Source organism: Anopheles funestus, chromosome 2RL (assembly GCF_943734845.2).
Source record: "Anopheles funestus chromosome 2RL, idAnoFuneDA-416_04, whole genome shotgun sequence".
Lineage (NCBI taxonomy): Eukaryota > Metazoa > Arthropoda > Insecta > Diptera > Culicidae > Anopheles > Anopheles funestus.
Genome location: NC_064598.1, coordinates 71,444,596 through 71,470,559, shown reverse-complemented (window position 1 = coordinate 71,470,559; position 25,964 = coordinate 71,444,596). Strand labels below are relative to the sequence as shown.

The 25,964-nt window shown below is 41.7% G+C and overlaps 1 protein-coding gene across 3 annotated transcripts; it reads right to left on the bottom strand.

The window, feature by feature from the left end:
• Positions 1 to 4,891: 4,891 nt before the first annotated feature.
• Positions 4,892 to 25,337, bottom strand: LOC125761619 (Krueppel homolog 1-like). Of its 3 annotated transcripts, none has more exons than XM_049422929.1 (4): positions 22,290 to 25,337; positions 8,954 to 9,952; positions 7,489 to 8,554; positions 4,892 to 7,405 (listed from the first exon to the last, which is right to left on the bottom strand). In XM_049422929.1, the coding sequence occupies exons 2-4, from the start codon at positions 9,939 to 9,941 to the stop codon at positions 6,793 to 6,795; spliced, it is 2,667 nt and encodes an 888-aa protein (XP_049278886.1). In that variant the 5' UTR covers positions 9,942 to 9,952; positions 22,290 to 25,337; the 3' UTR covers positions 4,892 to 6,792. The 3 variants fall into 3 exon arrangements, with proteins under 3 accessions (XP_049278886.1, XP_049278885.1, XP_049278884.1); XM_049422928.1 differs by having other exon boundaries at positions 22,868 to 25,334; XM_049422927.1 differs by lacking the exon at positions 22,290 to 25,337 and adding an exon at positions 12,962 to 18,044.
• Between the last annotated feature and the right edge of the window lie 627 nt (positions 25,338 to 25,964).

The window sequence follows — 25,964 nt, the reverse complement described above, 5'->3', positions numbered from 1 at the left end:
CCAGAAGTTATTCGAGGAACCAAGTTCCATACCCTGTTTGAGAAAATGTAAATTTTTTTTCATTTTTGCACCAAGTTTTGCCTATAACTTGGTCGGTATCCAACGGATCGCCAATCTTTAACCTGTGGTCGATAGATGGCATCAATGGCTACATTTTTTTCTTGGAAGGCCATGTCCGCAGATGTCTGCGCCAGAAGTTATTCGAGGAACCAAGTTCCATACCCTGTTTGAGAAAATGTGAAATTTTCTTCATTTTTGCACCAAGTTTTGCCTATAACTCGGTCGGTATCCAACGGATCGCCAATCTTTAACCTGTGGTCGATAGATGGCATCAATGGCTACATTTTCTTCTTGGACGGTCATGTCCGCAGATGTCTGCGTCAGAAGTTATTCAACGAACCAAGTTTCTTACCCTGTTTGAGAAAATGTAAAATTTTCTTCATTTTTGCACCAAGTTTTGCCTATAACTCGGTCGGTATCCAACGGATCGCCAATCTTTAACCTGTGGTCGATAGATGGCACCAATGGCTACATTTTCTTGTTGGAAGGCCATGTCCGCAGATGTCTGCGCCAGAAGTTATTCGAGGAACCAAGTTCCATACCCTGTTTGAGAAAATGTGAAATTTTCTTCATTTTTGCAGCAAGTTTTGCCTATAACTCGGTTGGTATCCAACGGATCGCCAATCTTTAACCTGTGGTCGATAGATGGCATCAATGGCTACATTTTCTTCTTGGACGGCCATGCCCTCAGACGTCTGTGCCAGAAGTTATTCGAGGAACCAAATTCCATACCATTTTTTGAGCAATATAGCAAAATTTAAAAAATTGATATATTTTAATGCGAATTAGTTGCAATAAGTTTCTTTTCACTCAAATAATGCGAAAAACACAAAAAAGAATAAAAAATCGAAAAAAAAATTTTAAAAAATTTTCAACTCAAAAATTTCATAGGGCTTACCCCTTACGTTTTTTTTGAGAAATTTTGCAAAAAAAATTAAATTGATTTATTTTAATGCCAATCGGTTGAAATAAGTTTCTTTTCACTCAAATATTGTTTTAAATAAAAAAAAAGGATAAAAAGTTTAAGAAAATTAAAAAAATTCTAAAAGTTTGAAAATTTCACAAGGCTCATTTTTGCACCAAGTTTTGCCTATAACTCGGTCGGTATCCAACGGATCGCCAATCTTTAACCTGTGGTCGATAGATGGCATCAATGGCTACATTTTCTTCTTGGACGGCCATGTCCGCAGATGTCTGCGCCAGAAGTTATTCGAGGAACCAAGTTCCATACCCTGTTTGAGAAAATGTGAAATTTTCTTCATTTTTGCACCAAGTTTTGCCTATAACTCGGTCGGTATCCAACGGATCGCCAATCTTTAACCTGTGGTCGATAGATGGCATCAATGGCTACATTTTCTTCTTGGACGGCCATGTCCTCAGATGTCTGTGCCAAAAGATATTCGAGGAACCAAATTCCATACCATTTTTTGAGCAATATAGCAAAATTTAAAAAATTGATATATGTTAATGCGAATTAGTTGCAATAAGTTTCTTTTCACTCAAATAATGCCAAAAACACAAAAAAGAATAAAAAATCGGAAAAAAATTAAAAAAAAAATTTCAACTCAAAAATTTTATAAGGCTTACCCCTTACGTTTTTTTGAGAAATTTTGCAAAAAAAATTAAATTGATTTATTTTAATGCCAATCGGTTGAAATAAGTTTCTTTTCACTCAAATATTGTTTTAACATAAAAAAGAATAAAAAATTTAAGAAAATTAAAAAAATTCTAACAGTTTGAAAATTTCATAAGGCTCATTTTTGCACCAAGTTTTGCCTATAACTCGGTCGGTATCCAACGGATCGCCAATCTTTAACCTGTGGTCGATAGATGGCATCAATGGCTACATTTTCTTCTTGGACGGCCGTGCCCTCAGATGTCTGCGCCAGAAGTTATTCAACGAACCAAGTTCCTTACCCTGTTTGAGAAAAAGTAATATTTTCTTCATTTTTGCACCAAGTTTTGCCTATAACTCGGTCGGTATCCAACGGATCGTCAATTTTTAACCTGTGGTTGATAGATGGCATCAATGGCTACATTTTCTTCTTGGACGGCCATGCCCTCAGACGTCTGTGCCAGAAGATATTCGAGGAACCAAGTTCCTTACCCTGTTTGAGAAAATGTAAATTTTTCTTCATTTTTGCACCAAGTTTTGCCTATAACTCGGTCGGTATCCAACGGATCGCCAATCTTTAACCTGTGGTCGATAGATGGCATCAATGGCTACATTTTCTTCTTGGAAGGCCATGTCCGCAGATGTCTGCGCCAGAAGTTATTCGAGGAACCAAGTTCCATACCCTGTTTGAGAAAATGTGAAATTTTCTTCATTTTTGCACCAAGTTTTGCCTATAACTCGGTTGGTATCCAACGGATCGCCAATCTTTAACCTGTGGTCGATAGATGGCATCAATGGCTACATTTTCTTCTTAGACGGCCATGCTCTCAGACGTCTGTGCCAGAAGTTATTCGAGGAACCAAATTCCATACCATTTTTTGAGTAGTTTAGCAATATTTTATAAATTAGTTTATTTTAATGCGAATTGGTAGAAATAAGTTTCTTTTCACTCAAATAATGCTCTAAAAAAAAAGAATAAAAAAAATAGAAAAAAATAAAAAAAATCTATAAATTTGAAAATTTCCTAAGGTTATAGCCTTAGCTTTTTTTGAGAAATTTAGAAAAAAATATAAATGGATGTATTTGATAGCGCATTTGAGATGAAATAAGTTTCTTTTCACTCAAATAATTGCCGCATTGTTAATGAATTTATTACTGATATGTTGAACTTGCTAAGCCGTTCGCAAACACGACAATTGCTAAGCATGTAGTGACGGGATTAGGATGGGCTGTGCTCTTAGTTTGTTAGCTACTCAGTGCTTTTGGAAATGGTTTGAGTTCGCATTAGCTCCTCTTTAGGTCTAGGAAAGGAAAGGTTTTGAAGAATGATCGTAGGTGAAGCGGTGGAAGAGGAAATATTGTTTTCATTCATTTCCAACGATAATTTCCCCAGAGTGGTTACTTTTTTACTTGTTCGAATCTCACCATATTCGGAGACGTTTTCTCATTGGCTAACTGCAGATTCAGAAGGAACTGATAGCTTCCCGCTGAAGGAATTTCCCTACAGAAAAGGCTCCTTTGTTACTGTGTTGCAGCATCCAGAACTGAGTAGTTGGAAAGGGATGAACTTGCACTCGACTTTTGACCGTCGTTTGTCTTTTGGAATCGAAAATGATCATGTTGTTTCGGATGCATCTGGAGCAATGATAAACAAACAAACACTAGCAGAATTATTTTAATGCACTGTTAAAATGTTCCAAATGGCATACGCTCGTGTTAAGCATTTTATTCTAAGACATGAAAAAGACTTTGTGAGAGTATGACGAAATTAATCAACCTTTCCTACACCGGTACGACGTGCGAAACTGTTCGTTCCCACACAAGCCACGTTCCTGAGTGTTGCTTCCATCTTTTACCGTTTATTATGTTTCTCTGTGAGGGTAGAATGTTCTTTCCTGAATCTTCCTCATATTGAGGGGGTAGGTATGGTGGTTGTTTTTTCAATGGAATTTTTCGTTTTCTGTTTCTTACAATAATTCAACACACCGCTCGTGTGTTACGTGTATGTAGTAGTTACGCACATTTTTACTCTTGTTTTTGTTCGCTAATGTCTGCTATATTCTGCACAAAAAGCTGTACAGTAACGGAATCTTTCAATTTAGCTACATCGTTCGTTTAAGCACAAGGACAAAAATAAATAACCATGCAACACAACGTGGAACTTTAAACATCATCGTGCCGCTATATTCAGTTTTTATAGTTAATTTTTTTCCCAGCAAATAAAAAAAGAAGCTGAAAAAATACTGTTGGCCTCTTTCAAACCATACAGTACCTTTCTATTAAACTCCTCCCAGCTTTTGTTTATTCAGTACCAGTTGAGGAGGACTTAGTTCAGTTAAATTAAAAAAAAACTTTAGCTTTTAGCACAAAAATGCATAACATCATAAATTTGGTGACAAGCGTTTTAAATCCGAAACAGAACAATGATTCAATGGCTCAACAAAAAGAGAGAGAGAGAGAAAGGAAAAGAGGAGGAAAATAAAACAAACAAAAAAACATGCGCATGCATTATTTACAAATATAATTAGCAGTGTTTGCATTTATTTGGGAACCGCCTTAAGGAACTGAACTACTAAACTACCGTATTCCCCGGGGGGGTGTTGTAAGGATGTTTTGGATGAGACAGATGTAATGAAAGAAAAAAAAACACGGCTTGTAATTATAGAAGATACAGATCGAGATTTAACGCATATTCGTCCGGGCCTTGAGACCGGTTTGACCATATATTGAGTACAGCAGTTTGGCGTGTGTGTGTTTGTGATTTCTGATTTTACTTCAACAAATAAAAGAGCAAAAGAAAGGTAACAATTGAAGTGAATAGTAAACAAAACTACAAACAGGCAAATAGGGAAAATGTCAGTTGTTTTCCATTTTGTTCACTAACTGACCGCACTTCAATAAGCGTTTTGGAACAGTAACAATATTTCTATTTACAACAAGCCCAAAAATGTATTATTGCAGTGTTTTGCATCGTCTGTCATGCCCGGCTATTATCCTGCCCCATTTTCATTGGGACAATCGGTTTTATGTTAAATATCATTCCAAACTCAGGATATGATTCTTATCTATTACTAAAGCATGAAACAAGTCTTTCATTCGAGGTATTTTAGTTTGTTGAAGCAGTTCCATTCAGATTGATACCGGTGCGCGTGCAATGGGCCGGGGATCGTGATGTTTTACTTTAGCTTCTTCGCCTTATTCTTAGTAGCGATGTCTTAGGAGCTCTAACCTCTTACAAAACAAAAAAGCCCTAAATACGCAGCACGCAAATACGACGACAAATAGTGTATGGTTGTAGATATTGGCAAAAGGGGTGTATGGGATTGGTGGGGTGGAAAGGAGGGGATGATTTACATGCTAATCTTTTCTTCTTCTTTTTTCCTTTTACTCACAAAACGTCCTTCAAAATGGCTTCCGATCGGTCGATACGATCAAAAAGGGGCGTGACACGTGAGACACGTTCCGCTCACCAGGTAAATGCAATCAAAGAAAACAGCCACTGGGCGATTTTGTTACACTTTCAGTTAGTAAAGTTTTTTTTAGATACGATTGCTGTATGTGTGTGCCGTGTGTGTGCACAAACACACGCACATACAGTTATGTTAGCTTGGTCTTCCATTCAGTTCCTTACTGCGCGCTTAATATTACCGCCTTTTTCTTCACTTTTTCTTCATTTCAACATTCTTCTTCTTCTTTCTCCGCTTACTTATAAGATTCACGACTACTAGTTAGCGATGCTTACAACTCTAAAGATTTAACGGTTTCTTCAATTTGGGAAATCATCCAGTCTATTCTGTTCACGGGTTTTCATATCCTAGTCCTATGCACAATACGCATACATTCGTACCCACGCTCTTGCTTGCATATTTTTTTTTTGTTGCTGTGTTTGGTTTGGTTAGGTTTTGTTGAAACAAAAACAATCCACCAATTCCCATTCACTCAAAACGTCACTTATTCGCTCTCACACACACACAAACACAACCTTCCTAACCTAAGCGCTACACTCTGCTAGTCTTTTCGTCTTTCGTCTCAAAAATGGCCACCGTTCGAGCGGGGAGGGAAGGGGGGGGGGGGGAGAGGGGGATGTACATATGCATGTGTGAGATGTGCTCAAACTTTGTATAATGTTTAATTAATGATGTTGGTATATTTATCTAGTCTTCATACCGTACTTTCCTTGCGCAACGGTCGCTTTTCTTTTTTTTTGGTTTCAACAAACTCCCCCAAAAAAAAACACCCCCCAAACCTCTTCCTTTCTTTTCTGCTTTCTTTTTCTCTCTCCCTCTTTATTAACTGACTACTACTACTGTCCCCCACGCTTACAAAACTATACGATTTCTCTTCTTTGCAAAACATTTGACAATGATCAACAGTCTTTAACGATTCCATTTCAACTCCTTCCTTCATCGCAATGTGTGTGTATCTGTGTGTCTCCCAGAGCTCACTTTCGCCTTATCCGCGTTTGTTGCAACGTTATATTCTTTAGTGTTTTTTGGGGTGTTATTTCATCCTTCCTTTTCGTTTCTTACTACTGATCCTCTCTTTCAATAAATCGGTCCCTTCCCTATTCCTATCACATCGAACACTCTCGCAACTGTTCGCTGGTCATAGGTCATCAACGCGATTTGTTTCTACAAGAACAAGAAGAAAGAAAAACAAAACAGCAAATAGGACTCACAATTAAACAGAACGTTAACGCTGTTCGCCAAGTGCGGTTACATTATACATAGAATATAATAATTTATAAATTAACTTCCATACAGGGGGAGGGGAGACCACCACTTTTTTAAACCTGAGACAGTCTTGTTCTTGCCTATAACGGCTTACCGAGTGTGCATGTGCAATCTAAACTATTAACTTCGTACGTACTAGCTGAGTTCGAATTTAACACACGTGGTGAGAGTGTGTTCATTCTCCATTCCTTTCGCGTGAGGTTATCGGTTGTTTACACTTAGTTCCGCTTTAAGGTGTTACGGAGTGGCGAAAATAAAAAAACAAAACAAACAAAAAAAACGAATAATATAAATATTACTACCACTATCAACACTATCGGGTGAGTGTGTGTCCGGGCAGAAAGCCGTCAACGTACTGGCTGCTACTCGAATCATCCCTAAACTCTACGATGACTTATTCGCGTACTGGATAACGGAGCTCATCCGTATAACGGAGGTGGCTACCGTTGTCTGAGGTTGTGTTGGTGTTGGCGATGGTTGCCGCTGCTGTTCGCGATGGCTCGGGGATACATTCTGCAGCACTTCAAGCTTCACGGTTCGTTCCTCTTCCGGCCGTTGCTGGTGTGAAGGATAGTGTGGCTGATGTGACATATGGTGGTTCTCCGATGTGTGCCGCTGTTGCAAAATTTGATGGTGATGGAAATGCTGTTGATGGCCGGACTGAACATCCAGGGGTATGGTTTGTTGCTGCTGCTGCTGCTGCGGTTGCTGTTGCTGTTGCAAACCGATCGTTTGTTGTGCGACACCGTAATGTTGCGATGTCGCAGCATCAACCAAAACCATCTTCGGACCGGACGGTGGCTGCTGGCTGTCCTTGAAGTACAGTTTCCGCTTGCGCGGTGGCAACGTGTTGTTGTCCCTGTCGGCCATTAATACTGAATCGGACTCGGGTGAGGATGAGCGGTCCGGTGACTCCGGAGAGGAACGCGGTGGAGTGAGCAGATTTTCCGTACCGGCAATGGCCGCTTCCACCTGACGCACAATATCACTGGATGAACTGGTGTAACAAAAAAAAATGAGAAGAAAGAAATCGAAACAATTATCGTGGTCGAAACAATGTTAGCTGGTCGCTTCACTTACCGATATTCTGTAATTTGCGATGCTGGTGCAAAGTATCCATGGTGCTTCATAATGGCTAATGGTTCGTACATGAATTGTCCGGTTACGGCGGACGTTACACCCGTGCCGGTTGGTTCGTGAAGCGTAGACGAAGCACCTACGGCCGGTGGGATTGACAGAACCGATGACGACGAGGAGGAAGAGGATGATGAACCAGAGGATGGTGGTGGTGTGACACGGCTCATCGAAAGTGCAGCCGGTTGTACTGGTGAGATCGAACGCTGCGGCTTTATGTCGGGACAGAATTTTACTTCCGTGCAGCCATTTTCTACGGCGGCCGCAATCGAAGCTGCTGCAAGCAGGGCTGGAGCAACACCACCGGTCGGCATACTACCATAGGCGCACTGTAGCGACTGATCGAACGATTGACCCATGCCAGCGTACGGAGAAACTTGCTTACGATCGATATCTTCCTCCTCCGCATCGTCTTCGTCGTCATCCTCCTCGTCAACGCTGGCCAGCTGACCATCGTCGTTCACTCCCACGGACGATACAGTCGAGGGTGGGGAAGGTGATGATGATTTCAGGATCGTAAAACGACCCACACCCGAACCGTGTCCCGAAGGCTCATCACTAGACGGTGTATGTTCCGTACCCTCGGTGTGGCTCATGCTGGAAGCATACTCGAACGAACTGTTGCTGTTGCTGTTACTATTGCCACTCGTGCCCTCCAAGGTTGAGGATGGTGCTGACCGTTCAGTTCCGGCAGCCGAAACGTCCTCCTGCTTGCATCCACCTTCCGTAGCTTCCTCATCATCCGGCAGTTCGTTGGCGTGACCTTTAATGTGAGCCTCCATTTCCTTCTTGCTCTTAAAGGTTTCGTCACAAATCGTGCACTTGTAGCACTTGGCTCCGTAGTGTTGCACGCGATGTAGCTTCAGCACATGATTGTAGCCAAAGTCCCGGAAACAGATATCACAATGGTACGGCTTTTCGCCCGTATGCGTCCGGGAGTGGACCTTCAACTGTTTGCTACATGTAAATCCTTTACCACAACCCTCCACTGGGCATTTGTATGGTTTTTCACCTGAACAGTGAAGAGAAAATGTAAACGAACCACCATTAGGATAAAGCACAACTTGAACACCGTTAAATCAAAATCATTCAGTACGCAGCCTATTAGCAAGTGTGAAACACCAAGCGTCTCCATTGAATATTTTGTTAACAACTGGGCGCCTCCATTAAAATAGCCAATCGATATTTATATTTATTTGCTATTTTTTTTGTTTTAATGAGATTCTTTTTTAATTAAAACATAAATGTTTCCGTATGAAAAATAAGCTTGATATCGCATTTTAGTCAATTCTATTCTGAACAATGCGGCAAGATCTTAATAATAATAATAAATAAATAAGTATCAAATAAGTATCAAATCAGCTTGAAAGTCGTTAAATTAAATTCTTTCAGTACGCAGCCATTTACTTACCGGTGTGTGTTCGCATGTGAATGACAAGCTGGCCCGACTGAATGAATGTTTTCCCACATACGTTGCATTTGTGTGGTCGCTCGCCGGTATGAATACGCATGTGCCGGTGCAGCTTTCCACTGTGCTCGAACGCTCGGCCACAAATCTCACACTTGTACGGCCGTTCCTTCGTGTGAATCCGCCGATGCACCTGCAGATTCTCCTTCACGCTAAACATCTTATGGCAAAATTCGCACTCAAACGGTCGCTCACCGGTGTGGGTACGATAGTGACGCACTAACCGTGCCGGCACAGCAAACGTTTTCTTGCACACATCACACTGGTACGGATCGGGTTGTTGGGTGCCGGGTGAACCGGTCCCGGTGCTGCCAACACCGTTCGCCGTTATCGCTGCTTCAGCAAGCTTGGCACCGGAAACCTTGTCGTTCGCTTGTTGCTGCTTGGCATGAGATTTCATATGGCTGGTGTGAGCGCTTTTGCTGCCAAAGCTAATGTTGCACTGCTCACAGCGGAATTTGGAGCTGACTGTAGGACTAGTCATCTGCACCGTGTACGAAGATTGCTCCGGAGAAGAGGATGTTCTTCTTTCCTCCAGTGGAGACATTGGTGCTCCATAGGTTCCTGGCACAATCGAAGAGCCTAAGTTTGTTGGCTGGCCCTGCGCAGGTGGATTCAGCATAATTGTCAACTGGCCGTTACTATTATTGCCATTACCGTTACTGCTGCTACTGCTGCTGCTGCTACAACTCTGCGGTCCATTACTGATCGTAAGCCCATTAGTGAGGCTGATCGTGTGATGTTGTTGCTGCTGCTGGTAACCATTCAAGGCACCGTTGCGAGACGATTGTCCCGGTATCGCATACTGTTCCGCACTATTTGCATCGTTGTAGTTTAGCTGCAGTATTGTACCATCTGGACCATGTTGTTGTTGCTGTTGCTGCTGCTGTTGTTGCGTCATAAGCAATGGCAGGCCGGAGTAATACACCATTTTGCATAAATCTAGGCGGAAGAAAATGAAAACAAAACAGTTGTTATACACCTGTTTATCCTGTTATACACCTGTCACATTTAAGTTTAACTTGACAAAAAAAACCCCGTGAATTAAACAAAAGTGAGAACAACCGCCAATTTTTATTCTCATTATACCATCATTATTTTTGCTTCTGATGACCTTATCAATGCTTATTCCAACAGCTCGTGTTCATATGATCGGTTTACTAAGAAAAAAATTATCATCCCGAAAGTTTCCGGCCATAGACCTTGTCACCTTCAATCAATTATTTACCAATCGAGCATGTAACCGTTTGTATGTCGCAAAAAAGAAACAGAACTCTACTTGCCATTCTACTCGAAAACAGGAGCTGCTGCTGTGCAAAAGAAAGCATTTTTTGGCACAATCTTTTTCTTATCTGAACAAAAGCTAATCACCAAACAAAAGCAACTTTAACCTTCATAAATAATTCCCGAGCGACATAATAATAACATAGCAAAACAACGATCGTGCGTACGATCCTGCTGGGTCGATTACCACAACTCGCAGGCTAACGAGTGTGGGCATGGTTTTGGTGCAGGAACTCATCTTAAGCACCAAAAGGTCGTTTCGCTCGGGCGCATTTCTCACCCCATCCATATCTTGCACAGTTATTAGCGTGTTGAGCTTGTAAACCTCTTGTCTTCCTGTACGAGATCAGTCGTCTTGCATAGTTAGCGGCACGTGGATTCAATACGGACAGCATGGAATTAATAATGATATATTTGTGTTTGTTTTTGGTAGCTGTTTTTTAATGGCTACCAACGGTCAGGGCTACTATTCGCCCATTATTCGGGCTTGTGCGATGGATGAAGATGGTGATATGGCCTATGTCAATATTTGGATTTTTACGCCAATAATTGGTTACAGAATAGCATTGGCACAAAATATAACATTTACAACAAATCAACCACTATCTTACGAACCCCACGAATGGTGACTGTCATTATCAAGTTCATTTGTTTGCTTGGTTTGTGTTTCACGCCTTGGATTGCTTTTGTTTTTTGTATTCTATCAGCACTCTTTGTGGCCCGGTTAAAGCAGAAACAAAGACGTTCCGGATGCTTCAAATTGATAGTTTTTTTTTTGATGATCTTTTCCTTCTGTTTGACTACTGTGTTTTCAATTGTGTTTTAGTAATGTTCTAATCTACTCATCGTAATCTGCTGATGTCATTTTAAGGTAGCCAAATATTTTGTTTTGGTTTAATTCTAAATAGATTAATTACACTGGAACACAAGGACAGAACAATCTATTTCCTCGCCTTCGTCGTGTCTTTTACTCCCCTTGATGTCATATTTTTGCAAGTGTGCATTATAAAATATTTTACTGCTGGTGTAGTGTTAAATCGAAAATTAATTGCTATATTTAACATAAAATCAAATTAATCCAATAATAAATAAAGGCAAGATGAAGCGATCATTTGCAGAACAAATCTTGTTGCTTGTTCTCCATCCTGGTACCAATGATATTTGAATTAATCAAAAACATTGACAGTAAAACTTGTTGTGTTCTCTTCAGGAAAATTAAAGTTTCATGTTTCAGTAACAGCTTACATTGAAATAGTTTTAAAAGCATTCTAAAAAAATATTTTTGTTCATTTTTTTTTCATCATCTATGGTTTAAATGTCTAACCTTCCAGATACTAATCTAAGACACTTGGTACGGTGACAGCTCACTTAGCAATGAAGGATAAACTAAGTGAATGGACATATCTACACTGTCCAAATACGATCCAATCATGCGTTATGATTGAGTCTCTTTGAACACTACTTTTGAAGGAATATTATTTCTTTTTTTTCTCTTCTCAACCATTCAAAACCACACACGCACTACCATTTCGGTGGTTGATTTAAATTGAGTTTGATACGCCGTTGCGCTTATCCTTGACACGCCGTGAAATCTAATACGGATTGCAAGATAACATCAATGTTTCCCGTTTGGTCCGGGTCCAATGCTTGGACATTGCTTGTTATTACACCCATGTAATATGACACTGCCATTGGGAACATAGCCGTAACAGGCCGGACCAGTTTTTTGCTCTAGGTCAGTGGTATGTTTCTGTTGTTCAATTTACATTTCACCAGCATCTTAGCTAATGTTTTGTTGATCGTACTGTGCGTGTAAACTAATCAACAACCGTGGAGTAACATTATAATATGGCAACATAAACATCTTAACCGAAGGCTTTTGATTGGTTGTTGCAGACTAGGCTTAACGCCATAAATCCAGAAAGTATCTATAGACAACGATTGTGGCGATAAGGTCAACTTTCATAAGGCAATTCTTACAACTAACAAAAAACATACATTAAAACTTTTGTCAAAACATCACATCAAACATCAATACAAACAAGTATTTGTTTACTTGTTTTATTTATTTTTTTTTCTAAATTTATGACTTGCATTTGAAGAATGAGGCATTTGGTAAGAGCCTTTTGATTTATTTAATAATGTTTAATAATAAAAAAACACTATTTTTTATCGTGTATCAATTTTTTTTAATGCATCAAAACTGCAGTCAGCTTTTCTAAATTATTTTTAAATTTACCACGAAAAAAAATAATTTGAATTAAAATAAAATTTAAACATTATCATATCATACACACTGTATGAAATAAAAATATATGAAAATAAAAATACGAAAGCAAGAGAAAGTGCTAAAAATATGAAAACGACACCAGTTTATGCTTTTTCCGTCACATACTTGTTGGTATATTAGAAAAATCACTTATTCACTAAAATTGTCTTAATTTGCCTTATTCCACTAACCAACATTGTGCGAACGGATTTCATCCACCGGTGAACACATATTCTTGATGTTAAGGCAGATTTTGTGTCCAAAAGAAAAGAAAATATAATACTAAACAACAATTTTAGTTGCTTCGTGCAATTTCGATGAAAGTGTGGTTTTACAAAGCACGACAAATTCTTCTAAATATCCATCCCCTTTACAAACTGATCGGTGCCAATCGTTACCTTCAGCTGGAACTTCCTTTATTTCTGTGCCCGATTTCGATAGGATACTTTTGATCCAGTCCTGTTGTGCCCAGAGATCAACATTTTCTGCTAAACTGGCCGCGGCTGCAGCTGCCGCAGCGACCACTTTTGTTGATGTTGCCGTTTCTACACCTTTCTTCATGCTTTAAATGTAATCGTACATTCAGGTACATAAATGCTTATACCCTTGTACTTAACACTAAATTATGCGAATGCTTTTCGCTTTTACACAGTTACAACATTTGCACAATGCGTTACAGTAACGTAGCTTGGTTACACTTTTGGATCTTTTCTTCACAGCAAACAAATCCTCACGAATGTTGGCGCTTTCGATTTGTCTTATTGAAATACACTATCTATTCAATCTACAGAACGCAATTTAGCAATAAATCAGACATGTATCACCACCGTTACAGATTATAGGAACTATCATACACTGTAACATGGATTATGAAACCTTCTTCAGCATACTTTCTTCAATTTCACTGTACAGACATGTTTCACTGGTGATTTTGCTCTGCTTTTGTTTCACTTTCAACCAACCACTTGCTACTGCTATGTTTAATATAAAACTTCTTGCGTTAATTTTTCCAAGAGTGAAACTAGGAATATCTGCGTTTTTTCATATTAACGCAAATTTAGCACAAAACTGCACGCCGTGGTGTTCGTTTCTTCCAGGCGATTGAAGTCCTTTTCAAAACGGTACAAGCTACATGCTTCTATCGAGCGCGGTTTTTTTTTATTGGCGTTACCGAACCGAAGTGTGACTGCGAAGAATTCCTGCTTGAATGAAAGCAGGCAGCAAGAAAACATTTCCACGAGGCCACCCTCGCCGAAACAGTGTGATGTTGCTGCGTGGTGGATCGTTTTTCGGCTGCGCTTGAATTTGGAACATGACTGTTTTGTCTTCGGTTGCTTCCCAGTTCTCCCCCCACAAAAGCAGGCAGCATACCGGGCAAAGGAAAGAGATGTAACATCTTTCACATGTGCTATCTCGTTTCGTTTCGAGTTCTCTACCGTGTCTCCCCTCCTTGCTTGGTCCCATTCCGGTGCGGCCAAACATGACGAACAGTTTGCATTTCGGAAAACATCGCACGGACGGTCGGGTTTGTGGTTCGTGTGTTAACTTCGGCTGTTTGTCGTCGGGTATTTTCGACCATTTTCGTTTCACGTTCGGTTTTACCTTTTCCCCTGCGATGGCTAGCCCAGTATGCCCTATGCATTATATGCATTTTATCGTGATCAATTTGTATAACTTGAGAAACTACAAGAAGTCGAGAATAAAGGCATTTTCATAAATTTATAATTGAACACTTCAGCAGATTTTTGGTTAAAAGTATCTTAGATCGTCTAAAAATATTTAACACTACTTAAATTTAGACATAGATTAACACAGAAAAGAGAGAAAAAAGTTATAATATTTAAATTTATCAATTATTTTATTTGACGAATAAAAGATGAAACTTTTTTTTTATTTGTCGAATTTCACTAAATCGAATTTTGGGTAGAATTTCCCTTCCCTTGAGACAACTAAAACACAGGCGGATTCGATGGTTTTATTCATTTTTTTCTCAAAATCCATTAGGAAAATAATAAAAATGTTGGCCGAGAAATACGAAATGCGAATTGGTCTCAAACCAAATGCCACAATATTACATGCCATAGCATAAAATATTCCATAACACAAACGCAGAGTACACAAAAATTATGATTTAAATACTGAAAAGTATCTTCCAGCTACATTTATTCCAATATATCCCACAATCATATATTACACATTTTTGCTAATGATGGAGCTACACTACAAACGAGCCTTGACCTAAGATAGCCTTAAATCCTCAATGTTGTGTCAGTTGATGCGGCTTTCGAAATACTTTTGAAATGCGCAGCTCTTCTGTTTCTCCGCTTATGAAATAATTAGCAGCAACAGCACCACCAGCCAGGAGTTCAGTTCAGTTTCATCCCAACACATGGAGTCCCAGCAGATCACCTCATGGATAACCCCCTAGAATCCATGCCGGCGAGAATCATTCTTATCGGAAAAGCAAATAGAAGGTCGATAGTTCGAAATGCGCGCGCGAGCAGAATACACTTTAACGTGCGTGATTGACGGACCGAACAAATTAGGAAGTTCCGCGTTGAAGCAGCACCTAATTAAACATCGTACACAATTTTTATAGGTCTAAAAGTGGGTAGAAAAACAAGCAGAGCAGTAATATGAAATTTTCACACCACATTTTTGCAAATCACCGCTTCCCTATCTGGGGACTCACAGACAATCACAATCATATTTGTTGTGTACGCAAAGATGTTCTTCGAAAGATCTGGTTGCCGGCAAAGATGAAAAGAAAATTGTCGTTGCATTCGAATTAGTACCGTAGAAGGAACACTGAAGCTGAAATCAAATGCTAGTGCTCAACAGTAATCGAAATCTTGTAAACACTTCCACGAAACGATTAAGTTCATCAACGATTAAGTTCGATCGCATACTGAAAGACAGCGAAATACTAACGATCATTAAACATTTTTACTGCTTTGCAATAAGTTTTATAATACTGTGACCATTTTGACGAATTAAATCAACATCAGCATCTACTGAAAGGTACAGATTCTTTGCAATCTAAACGGGTTGTCTTGAAAAAAAAAAATAAAATAAAACCGAACAAATGGTCAAACAAAAAAAATAAGGCTAACAATTCGTTTTCTTTTTACTTAAACCGAAACGAAAATTCTCCGCCTTCTTTTTTGACTATGCCTAAGATCAGATACCTCTCACCAGACTCCATTTCACCAAGCATTGACAGCAAGGTGTCCTCCCCGGTGTCGCTGTGCAAATGGTTGGCAGCGCCCCACAAAGATCCCCTATCAAATGTACCTTCTCTTTTCGCCAAAGCGCTAGGAAATGGCAACACCAAAACCCTCACCCAACAAAGCTAGCAGGATATACAGCAGAATGGTGTTTTGCGGGACAGCAACCGGTTCCGTGCTTGCTTGGACGAGGCCAATCCGAATCCCAAAAAAAAAACCGGGTGGCCACCCGTTACAGTTTCTGCCCAGTAACCGAAGCTGGGAAGGGAGGAGTTGACCACAAAATCCCCCCCTCGAAATAGGCTTCCCAATTCGGTGGCAAATCTAGAAGCAAATCTGGCTAAAAAGGCGGAAGGCAACTTGATACCGATTGTGGGGGTTTTTCCTATTTTGCTTCTTTTTTTTTTGGCTCGGTTTAGGACTTCAATTTTTTAACACTCAATAAAGGAAGAGTCGCGAAGTGTGTCGGTATTTATTGCGAGCAAATGATAACAAGGTTACAACGATTGGAAGGCACAAAAAACGACACCCAACCGGCATTGTACTGCGTTGGTCATGGACATGGTGCAAAACCTAACTACGTAGAAAACAAATGGTCAGATCACCTCTGTTATCTTCACCTTTCTCAAAGCCCCAGTGGTTGGTTATCACGAAATGATTACTTAATCGTCAATTAATTCTAACTCTTTTTTCCTCCATCTTATCGGCGTTACTGACGTGGGAAAGTTACTTAAATAACCATGCCCAGTTACTTAAATAACCATGGCATCGACATGCATCCAGTGGTCGGAAAACTTATATTCTACGATCTATAGCATCTTTTGGTTGATTTAACATATCTTCACTATAACATGCATGATTTAACAAACTTCTCATCATCAACAAATCCCCCGAACAAATATTAATAAAACACCCAAAAATGCATACATTTCACAACTGAATATTTGGATTTAGTTCTGGACTGTTCTCTAGGTTTCTTTTCGCCAATTAGCATTATCTTTGCGTTCGTATATTTTACTCAAACCACGCAATTGCCACGTTATCACATTTAATGCGAGCGAAACGAAAACTACGATCCCGAAACGATCCATGGCCTGTTTTCCCCGTGTGTCCATTTGACCGTTCTTTTGGAATTTGTATGTCTGTTGTTTCGAAGGTTTTTCTGTTTCATAAAATAGCCCATCAACAAAGTGAAGTGAAATCTAAAATTGCGCTGTGAAACACCTTTCATTTCCGAACAAGAAGGTGTACGGCCCCATTTTGCAATGTTTGGTAAATAAATAATACCTATAACAACCAAAAAAAAAACACACCAACTACAAGAAACACAGATCGGGCAACCAACCGCTGTGCGGAAGTCGATCCACTGTTGGAGCATTATTACAATTTTATGTTCTGTCCCGTTTGATGTTGTTTGAGAAGGTTTAATTTGCAAGTACAACGAAAACAGAAAAACCCCAGAGCAAAATTATTAAAAAGCAGCTCAATAAAAGTTAAGAAAGAATCGAATTGGCAAATGAATTGAACAGACGCATGTACAGAAAAATATGCAACCTTCATAAGATTATAACGATGATTTGACCATACATTAAGCACCCTATCCGTAGTTCTTTTCTTGATTTTTTCGTTTGTTTTTTTGTGGGCAAAACCGAAAAATTGCAACTCAAAAACAACTTCTTTTGTGTCATGGCATGGCAATGGTGAATCGATGGCCAGCAGCAGACAGCAATGGTAAATGTGGACGGAAAAGGGGTGGATGGGGTGGCAAAGAGAGGGGTGGTCCCGGTGGCAAAGGGAAAGAATGTGAAAAGCTGCGAAAAAGAAGTCTGTGCCGAAAAGAACAATATTCACGCGCCACCAAATGCTGCCGAAATGTTGTGCCGTACCTTCGGCTTCTGGAACCGCTGGCCGAACGCTCGTGCGCAAGACAACGAAGACGCAGGACACGCACGCAACCGACTTGGAGGAGGGGTGGGCGAAACGGGCAAAGAAGACTCGCGTACAGCGAAACGTTGTGCCGTACCTCCACGTGCGAATGAAATTTTCGAACCCGAGCCAACCCCGACCGATTGAGGGGTGAGTGCACTGGCACTGGTTGGTGTTGGTCGGGCGGTGGGGGAGGGCGGCAAGTAAGCGAAGTGAGCGAGTCAGCAAACGGGGTTGTAAGCGGCGCGCACACACACAGTGTGTGTGCGTGCTTCCCCTGACGCCGATGACGCGCTCCAAACCTTCCCTGTTTCATCCCCTGCACAACACCCCCCCCCCCCCCCCCGCGTTCCAACCCCCCTTTGCCGTGACATACAAGGGAGGCGCTTAGAGCCGAATACAAAACTTCGAGCGATAGGCGTATAGCAGCGGCGGCGGATTCATTCGAAAATACCTCGACCTCGTCAAGTTAACTCGCGGTGTGGATGTCTTTTTACACGGCCTACTACAGCGAATATACTTGTGTGTGTGTGTGTGTCTGTTGGGAGTTTTTTTTTTGGTTCGTTGGTTCTTCTGTTTTATTCGCTTCCCTGTAGGAGGCAAGATGATACACCGGGTTTTTGTTGTGTTGCCTGATGCTGACGGGACAATTTTTCTTCGCCGTTCGTTCGATCGGTTGCTGCATATGCGGGCACAACACTTAGGAAGCAAATGTTATTGCATATTACTGCACCAATATCCCAATCACATTTTAACGGTCTTGACAACTTGAGCCTTTATTTAAAGTTCATGGAGTTTCTACTAGCATTGTAACCTTGTTTTGATTTTTCCAACAGAAGTGTGTCGAGTTTTTTTTTGTACAGAAAAAAAAGGTTATCTCAAATGACACGCCAGTTAATGGTTCATATTTTGAAATGTTTCTGTTAGCGCACAATGGATGGGTGTTTTTGTTTATATTTTTTTGTTTAGCGTTCAATATTTTGTTCCATGTTTTTTTTTATATATTTTTTTTTTGGTGCTATAGCTCTAGTCCAAATCTTATGACCCCGTAACATTAGACCGGAGCAAGTAGGCGCCTGCTTTTCGAGAACAAATCAACCACGGTGCTGCACAGTGTGTTGACAAAATTATTGGACCAAAAACCGGAGAGGTCACCGAACTTACACAGTTGTGGAAACTGCATAGCAACGGTACAAACGCACTTGTTTGTGCCACCGAGAAGAACCGGTGATTAAAATGAAGCTAAACCCGTGCAGGAACTTCGATTTGTTGTACGAACCTATCGCAACTTAAATCACCGTAGACCGTTGTGTTGGGGTCGCATTGAAAAGATTTTGTTTAGCTAATTTAAAATGCGTAGCAAATAAAATAAGAAAAAAACATACTTCAGATAAGGACCGCAAGAAATCCAACCGTGCTGGTCATAAAATATTTTACTCGAATAGCTCGAAAGCAGTAGAGCAACAACAAAAAACTGGTGTAAAATAAAATAAAAAAAAACCATCAGTAACAGTAGGAGTAGGGAAGTATAATAACTTCCCAACACTGACCACTCCAACGTAGTCAAGGCTGATTTTCTTGCCGAAAAATCAAACTCATCAGTGTTTGCGTACAAAAAGCGGCCCGGTGTCATCACGCGTTTGTCGATCTTGGAGAGAGGGTTACTCGCTTATACACGACTACCACCATAGCGAAAACATCTTCCAACCTTTTTGTGTGCTTAGATGTTTGATTCTGCTGCCTACACACTTACAAACTCAGCAACAACAACACGACAGAAAGAAAGAAAAAAACTAAACAATGAAATACAACACGCATACAATCATGAAAATAACACCCCCTCCATCCCCCCATCGCCCCCCCAAAAAACTTCCCAAATTCTGTATCCACATAAGCGTTGAAGAAAAATGGCGAAAGCGGTAAAAAGACAGACAGACAGCCTGAAGTGAGAAAGGATGGGAAACATATACGGCCGTTTGCAAAAATACACAACCTTTCCTAAGCCTACCGTGCTTAGGGCGCGTGACTAAGCCGGGTTCGGGTGCAAATGTACGTCAAACAGGCGCGAAGAGTTCGCGCGCTCGGTGGGGGGTGCGACGGGGGCCTATCTTCCACTGCATGTTGTAATCCTCCCCCCTCCACCCCCACCGTAAAAACGGAGCATTGGTGTAAATGGGTAAGAAAGAGAACCGAAGAGAGTAGGGGTCATGTTGCCGTTCGGTTCCTCCGGCCATCATGAAAACATGATGGAAGAGCATTGCGTTGTATGCGATGGCCTCCCAAAAATTAAGCGAAATACACGCACAACGATGAAAAGGCCATCTTTACCAAACTGCGGAAAGGGCAGGTCAGGAATGGGTCGGAATCCGGCCGAAACTCCACAACACCGTCATTACCCACAAAACAAATTGCCTAAGACCTACGTTTGGTCGGCTTCATTGTGCTTCTCTCTCTTTTTTTCTCTCTTTCTCTCTCTCTCTCTCTCTCTCTCTCGCTCTCTTTCATTTCATTCCCTTCCTGTGCAGTAATTCACATGGAAGAGAAAATTTTCGGCACACGGACCACAAAATAGCAGAGGAGTTACAAACGCACTCCTCGCACACACAAGCAACATACAAGCCGACTTTGAAAATGACCTCCAACCCCTGCAGGGGGGCGGGTGGTATGAAGGGCCAGGGGTAGGCTGCGTCCGGGAAATTGTGCATACTTTCCGGGCCGAAATCGGTGTCTGGCCGTTTTGTATGTGCAAAAACCACAACCACACACAACAGCGAACGCGTTGTAAAAGGAAACGATCCCTCTGGTGCGCACTTTACCGTGATGTCCGTGATGCCCGTGAGCCGAGAGGCCTACTGCGAGCGGCTTTTTTTCTGGTTTTTTTGGGTTGCGTACGTGTGTGTGTACGATTGTGTTGCGGAAGGAGAAAAAGGATATCTTGGCCATGATGGGATGACGGTGAAAAGCTTCGTGGAGCATTTTATTTTGATCGTTTCGGGCAAGGATAATAAGAAGAGCATCAGCGTGCGGAAAAAGCAGCATTATTGTATTGGATCTAGATCGGTAGTAGAAGAAAGGGACCGAAATAACAAAAAAGAAAACATGGAGTATGTTCTCATTGGTGGGCGATAAAATGGTGGATGAGAATTTGCGCTAGTGTTGTGTGAATTAGTTTTGCTAACACAAAGGAAGATTTCATTGCAAGAGACGAGCTCACTACGTTTTTGTAACTTTGCTGGAACGCAAGAGAGAGAGAGAGAGAGGGAATATTTCTTGCGATCGATCGGTGAAGTTGAGCTCTTGCTTTTATCCTGGTTCAAGCCATGAAAACTGCAACTCCTTAGGGACTCTGTTTCTTTTTTATTATTTATATTAACTCTATTCAAGATGTCATAAAACTTACTTCAATGATTAGTTTTTAAACTGTAATTAAAGGAAACGTCCAACGGAACAAACATACTATAAGAATAGGAAAACATTTTCAACCCAGAAAACAACCAATCCAATGGCAGGGTTTAGAATAGAAAATGCAAAAAAGAAAGAAAAAAGTTATGTAGCCAAAACCCTCCCTACTATTCTTCGGGCAAGCGCATTTGAATTGCATGTGCAATGGGCTATTAGAGGAACACGAAGGAGCAACTATTCGCCCAGCAGCAATCCCTGGTCCTGCGTTTCCTCTTGGTGCCTTTGCCCGATGTTTGATGCATATTGGTGCAGCTGCACAGCACTGGAAGAAATCATTCATCCCCACTCCAACTGGTGTGCTTGTGACCACACGGGCATTGGTGCTTCACTTGTTTCGTCCTCTACCTTTGGCTCTGTTTCATTCGCGGACTCAATTGCATCGAATGCAACTGCCGTGAAGCGGCTGCGCAGCATAAGGCGGCGGCAGCAAAAGCAAATTCCCCTTTTGCATTTTCAAACCCGACCGTTAGCGACTGCAGTTTTGTGCAACTTGTACAAGTGATTTCAATGCAACTGTGGCGGAAACAATACGCAAAAAATTAACCCTTAATCTTAAAATTAATTCCCAACTTTCAAACACTGGAAAAATGGTTGATTTTATTCCTCAAAACAGATGCGTACAAATTTCAATTACTTCTTTCGGTGTATAGGTTGCATGTTCTATTCTCAATGTTCTTGTTTTCACCTACAGAGGATAGGTCACGGATAGGCCGTACTGAAATCACAGCATAGAAACGAGTAGAACCTACGGAAAGCAAACAATCAACAACGATTGCGCAAGATGCGATGGATGCTGATGGGAGTCAGTTAGCATAAACTGGCCTCTGGTTGCCGATAGGGCCATCTCTTGCATTTTCCACTCTCTATCATCTTATCGCATCGCAAACGCAATGTTTGTTAGAAACATGAGAACGAGAGCGAAAGCGAAATCCTTCTCGGTCGCGGCTGGAGCGCATTCTTTTGCGCTTTATGTGTAGGTTTATTTTTTTGTTTGCTTTTAAGCACACATTAGAACATATTTATTATGTTTTATTTAAGTGTGTTTTGGCAGAAAAAAAACGCACAACGATTTTCACCTGTAACACTCATTCACTTGCAGTATAAAACTCACCAGAACTGGTGTACCACCATCAACCGAACTGTTGTACTGTTATTTAACTTTAATTTATAAACTCGCTGCACCTTTTTTCACAATATCGGGAATGCTACTTCCTGAACCTATCGTAACATCATACCAAACTCGAATGAATTTCTAACGCCGCGCTGCACGTTACCATCTACGCTATCTGCGAGTCGTAACGAAACACCCTGTGCTTCTCTCGATTTGTACGCATAACCATTTTCAAGGTTAAAGTGAAGAAGACACCAAACGTGCAGAGAAAATGAAGCCAAAAATTGCAAGAGAAAGAGAAAGAGATGCAAATGGCTTCTGTATAGTGTAAAGTTTGTAACAGAAAGAGAGAGAGAGAGATGGAAAAAGGGAGAGAACAACAGAGGGAGAAAGAGAATCTTTGCAGCCTATCTTTATTGTGGAACTTTTTATCAATTGAATGTCTAATTTTTCAACCCCCTCAGCGCTACACCCCTTGTGAAATTTGTTTGCCAAATATCATCTGCTCGCAGCCTAATGCTATTAATGTAGATTTATTTAAAAATTATAACTGGAATTATTATTACACCTTCACGTACCTTTCTTTACTTCCGCTTGTGTTCGGAGCCTTGATATGAAAAAAAACACGATAGCGCTTGGTCTTTTTACTTCCCAAGTCTGGCTTTTAGCACATCGAGCACATAGAGTTTTGCTTTCACACTAAGCTCACCAGCAAATCGCTTGCTTTGATTGCTGCTGCATTTTGATTCCACCTTCGACAAACTACTTTTTGCACATCACACCATGCGCGTTACTATTTTCTACTGACAGCACCATAGCGCGTAACGCTCGTAACGGGCTATACGGATTTTTCTAAACACTTTCGTACTGGTTTCTTGCACTTGAATGTTCTCGCGCCCAAAAAAAACAGTATACTGGGGTAGTTTTCCTTTAACTGGAATTACTGTGCCACACACTGGAAACACTGGTTTTTGGAAGATTCGGACACACAAATTTCCGGTTCGTGCAGCATGGACGATGGTTTGCCTACCATCAAAACAGAAAACTGCAACCACTAGAGTGATGCAGACACCAAACAGCCAAACGCGGTCTCTTCAACCTTTTTCGCTCACTTTCTTTCTCTTTTCTCCCGCATAACTATCACCACGCACACCGGGTTTTGATAGGTGCGCCAAACACGGACACTAATCAGCAATGAATCGCAATAGGCCGCAGGGGTTGCGATTGATTAGAACAGCGCCTTCACACACTGATGAGGATCGTCACCGTTACAGATCTACACTCGCTCACACATGCCTACCCACCCCAACCCAACACACACACATACACAGTTGAGCATAACGTGATTAAACACTCAAAACGCGCGGCACACGACACAGCAGAAAATAAAAAAACGTCGCACATCCACTAGATTCGCTATTGACCTAGGCTTTTCCTTACGGTCAGATTAGCACCAATGTTTATAGCACCAGATATTACACCTCTACACCTGCATCTGGTCATTTCCTTCCTCAGCTAATGCTTCGCATCACCACACAACAATGGGGTGTGATGGGGTGGTTTGTGCTTGGTGCCAAAAAATGCTGTAAAGCACACAACCAACTAAAACAACCACAGCTAACCGGTGCCAAACACTTCCTGTGGATTCAATTTGCTGGTTTGTGAGTGTCGTAAAACTACAGATCTTTTATTGCGATTGATTCATACAATTTTAACCAATTCACTCACGATGCGTATTTTACTCACTGGTGTGCCTCTCACAAAGGCAACTATTCACTAGGGCGCCCAAAAAACGGCAGGAAATGTTCAAACTTTATCAAACTGTACGCCACGTTCTTCCCACGATCTTGTACACAACACTGTATGGAACACGGTGTGCTGGCTGCTGGTTTTCGGAAGAATGCGCGAATTTTGAGCTCTCTCTCGGTACCCTGCGCAATTTCGGTACACACTGGTGTGGTTCGGTTTCAATTTGCACAAACCATTTCGGGCTGCCGTGATGAAAACGCACCGTATCTTTCAACGCTTGCTGTTCGTGTGATGCTCTCGCGCGGTACTGCTGGTGTGGCAATGTTTGGTCGCCGAAAATGTTCCTTCCCTTCGCAATTGAAACTGACAACGCCAGTGTGCCATGCACCATTTGCTTCTTTTGCTCACGCGTTCTAGCACTGCACCACCATCACCACCGTCAGCTGCCCCACGTGTGTTCGTTGCAGTGAGCAAGGCAATGTGTATGCTTACTCACTCTGATGAATTGGACGGGGTTGAATTTGTTGCGAATTATTTACACAATTGTTTCTCAATCAAAAAGAACCCTTTCCGCTGAATGATGGTAAACAATTAAGTAACTTCAAAACACTTCTTCTTACAACTGCATCCACACTGTATCACTCGCGGTTGTCAATTTGAATCCTTTTTAGCGAATGGATTCCAAGGATATGTTTTTCGCTCAACTGCTCTTCTTGCTTCCTTTGCTTCTGTCTTTTTGGCTGTCAAACCTTACGCACACTGATGCGTTTCTTGTGCGAGGCCTACTTCCTGCTACTTCAAACCAAAGCACGTCATTTACGGAAATATCGCGAAGCGACACATCAACGTCAGGTTGCTTTGTGTGGTAAAAACGGTTTGCCTACGCGCTAACATACAATACGCCAGTTTGGCCAGCTCGCGAGACTAACACGCTCTCGAACATGATTAGCTTTGCAATGGTTGTTGGTAGGAAAGGGCGTGCGACACTGTTGAGGCCCAACATAGGGACAGATGAGTTTTTCTCAAAATCGCCGATCACAAAAATATGGCACGCGGGGTTAGACGTTTGCTGAAGAGAGCAGGAATTAAAAAAAAGCCCTCCACCCATCATTTGTTGGGGACCATCATCCGACGACCGTCCGTTATATTCGTCGTCGTTGTTGCAGTCGTAGTTGTAGTCTTGCTAGTAGTCGTGATATGAATCGTATTCAGGCAGCCAAAGGCAGTGGAATACGGGCGGTGGAGATCGAAACTCCCGTGTCACCACACCACACATTGCCAGGCACAACGGATGCCAAAAGTTGTGGATCCAAGGGGTGAGGAGGGGAGAGCAGGAAGCGATAGGAGGTCCACCGAGCGCAGCGGAAACTAAACCCTTCATGCCCCGTCCCCCACCTGTCCCTTCCCCCAAACCCCTGTTTCAGTTCTAGGGTGCCCTCTACCTTAACACCGCCTTGTACAGTACAACACAACAGGCTGAGGCTTGTGCAAAAGCAGGGTAAAAGGGAACGCAGCAGCAACCCCTGCCAAAAAGGGCAGGAAGAGAAGCGGGCGGAGTACGATGCCCGGCGCGAGTGTGAGCTCGAACAGACACACATCAACACACGGACCTACACCGCTACCACGAGCAACCACACTTTTCTAGGGCACGTGGAGGTACGGCACAACATTGCGCGCGCGGACCGTGTTGCGTGCGAGTGATGGTCGTGTCGAGCGGGGATGCGTGCGAGGAGAAATGTTGTGTGGAACGAGCGCGGCTTGCTGACGTCACGCGCACTGAAGGGAGGAATGTTTGTTCGGTTGATGCTCGGGTCGTGCGTTCGTTTGTTCGGGTTTTTGGGGTGGGGAGATTTCGCCGAACCTGCTTCTAGATCGGCTATTGTTCGTTCGAGAGGGGTAGGTTCGGGTTTTGCTTTGTTGCGAAGT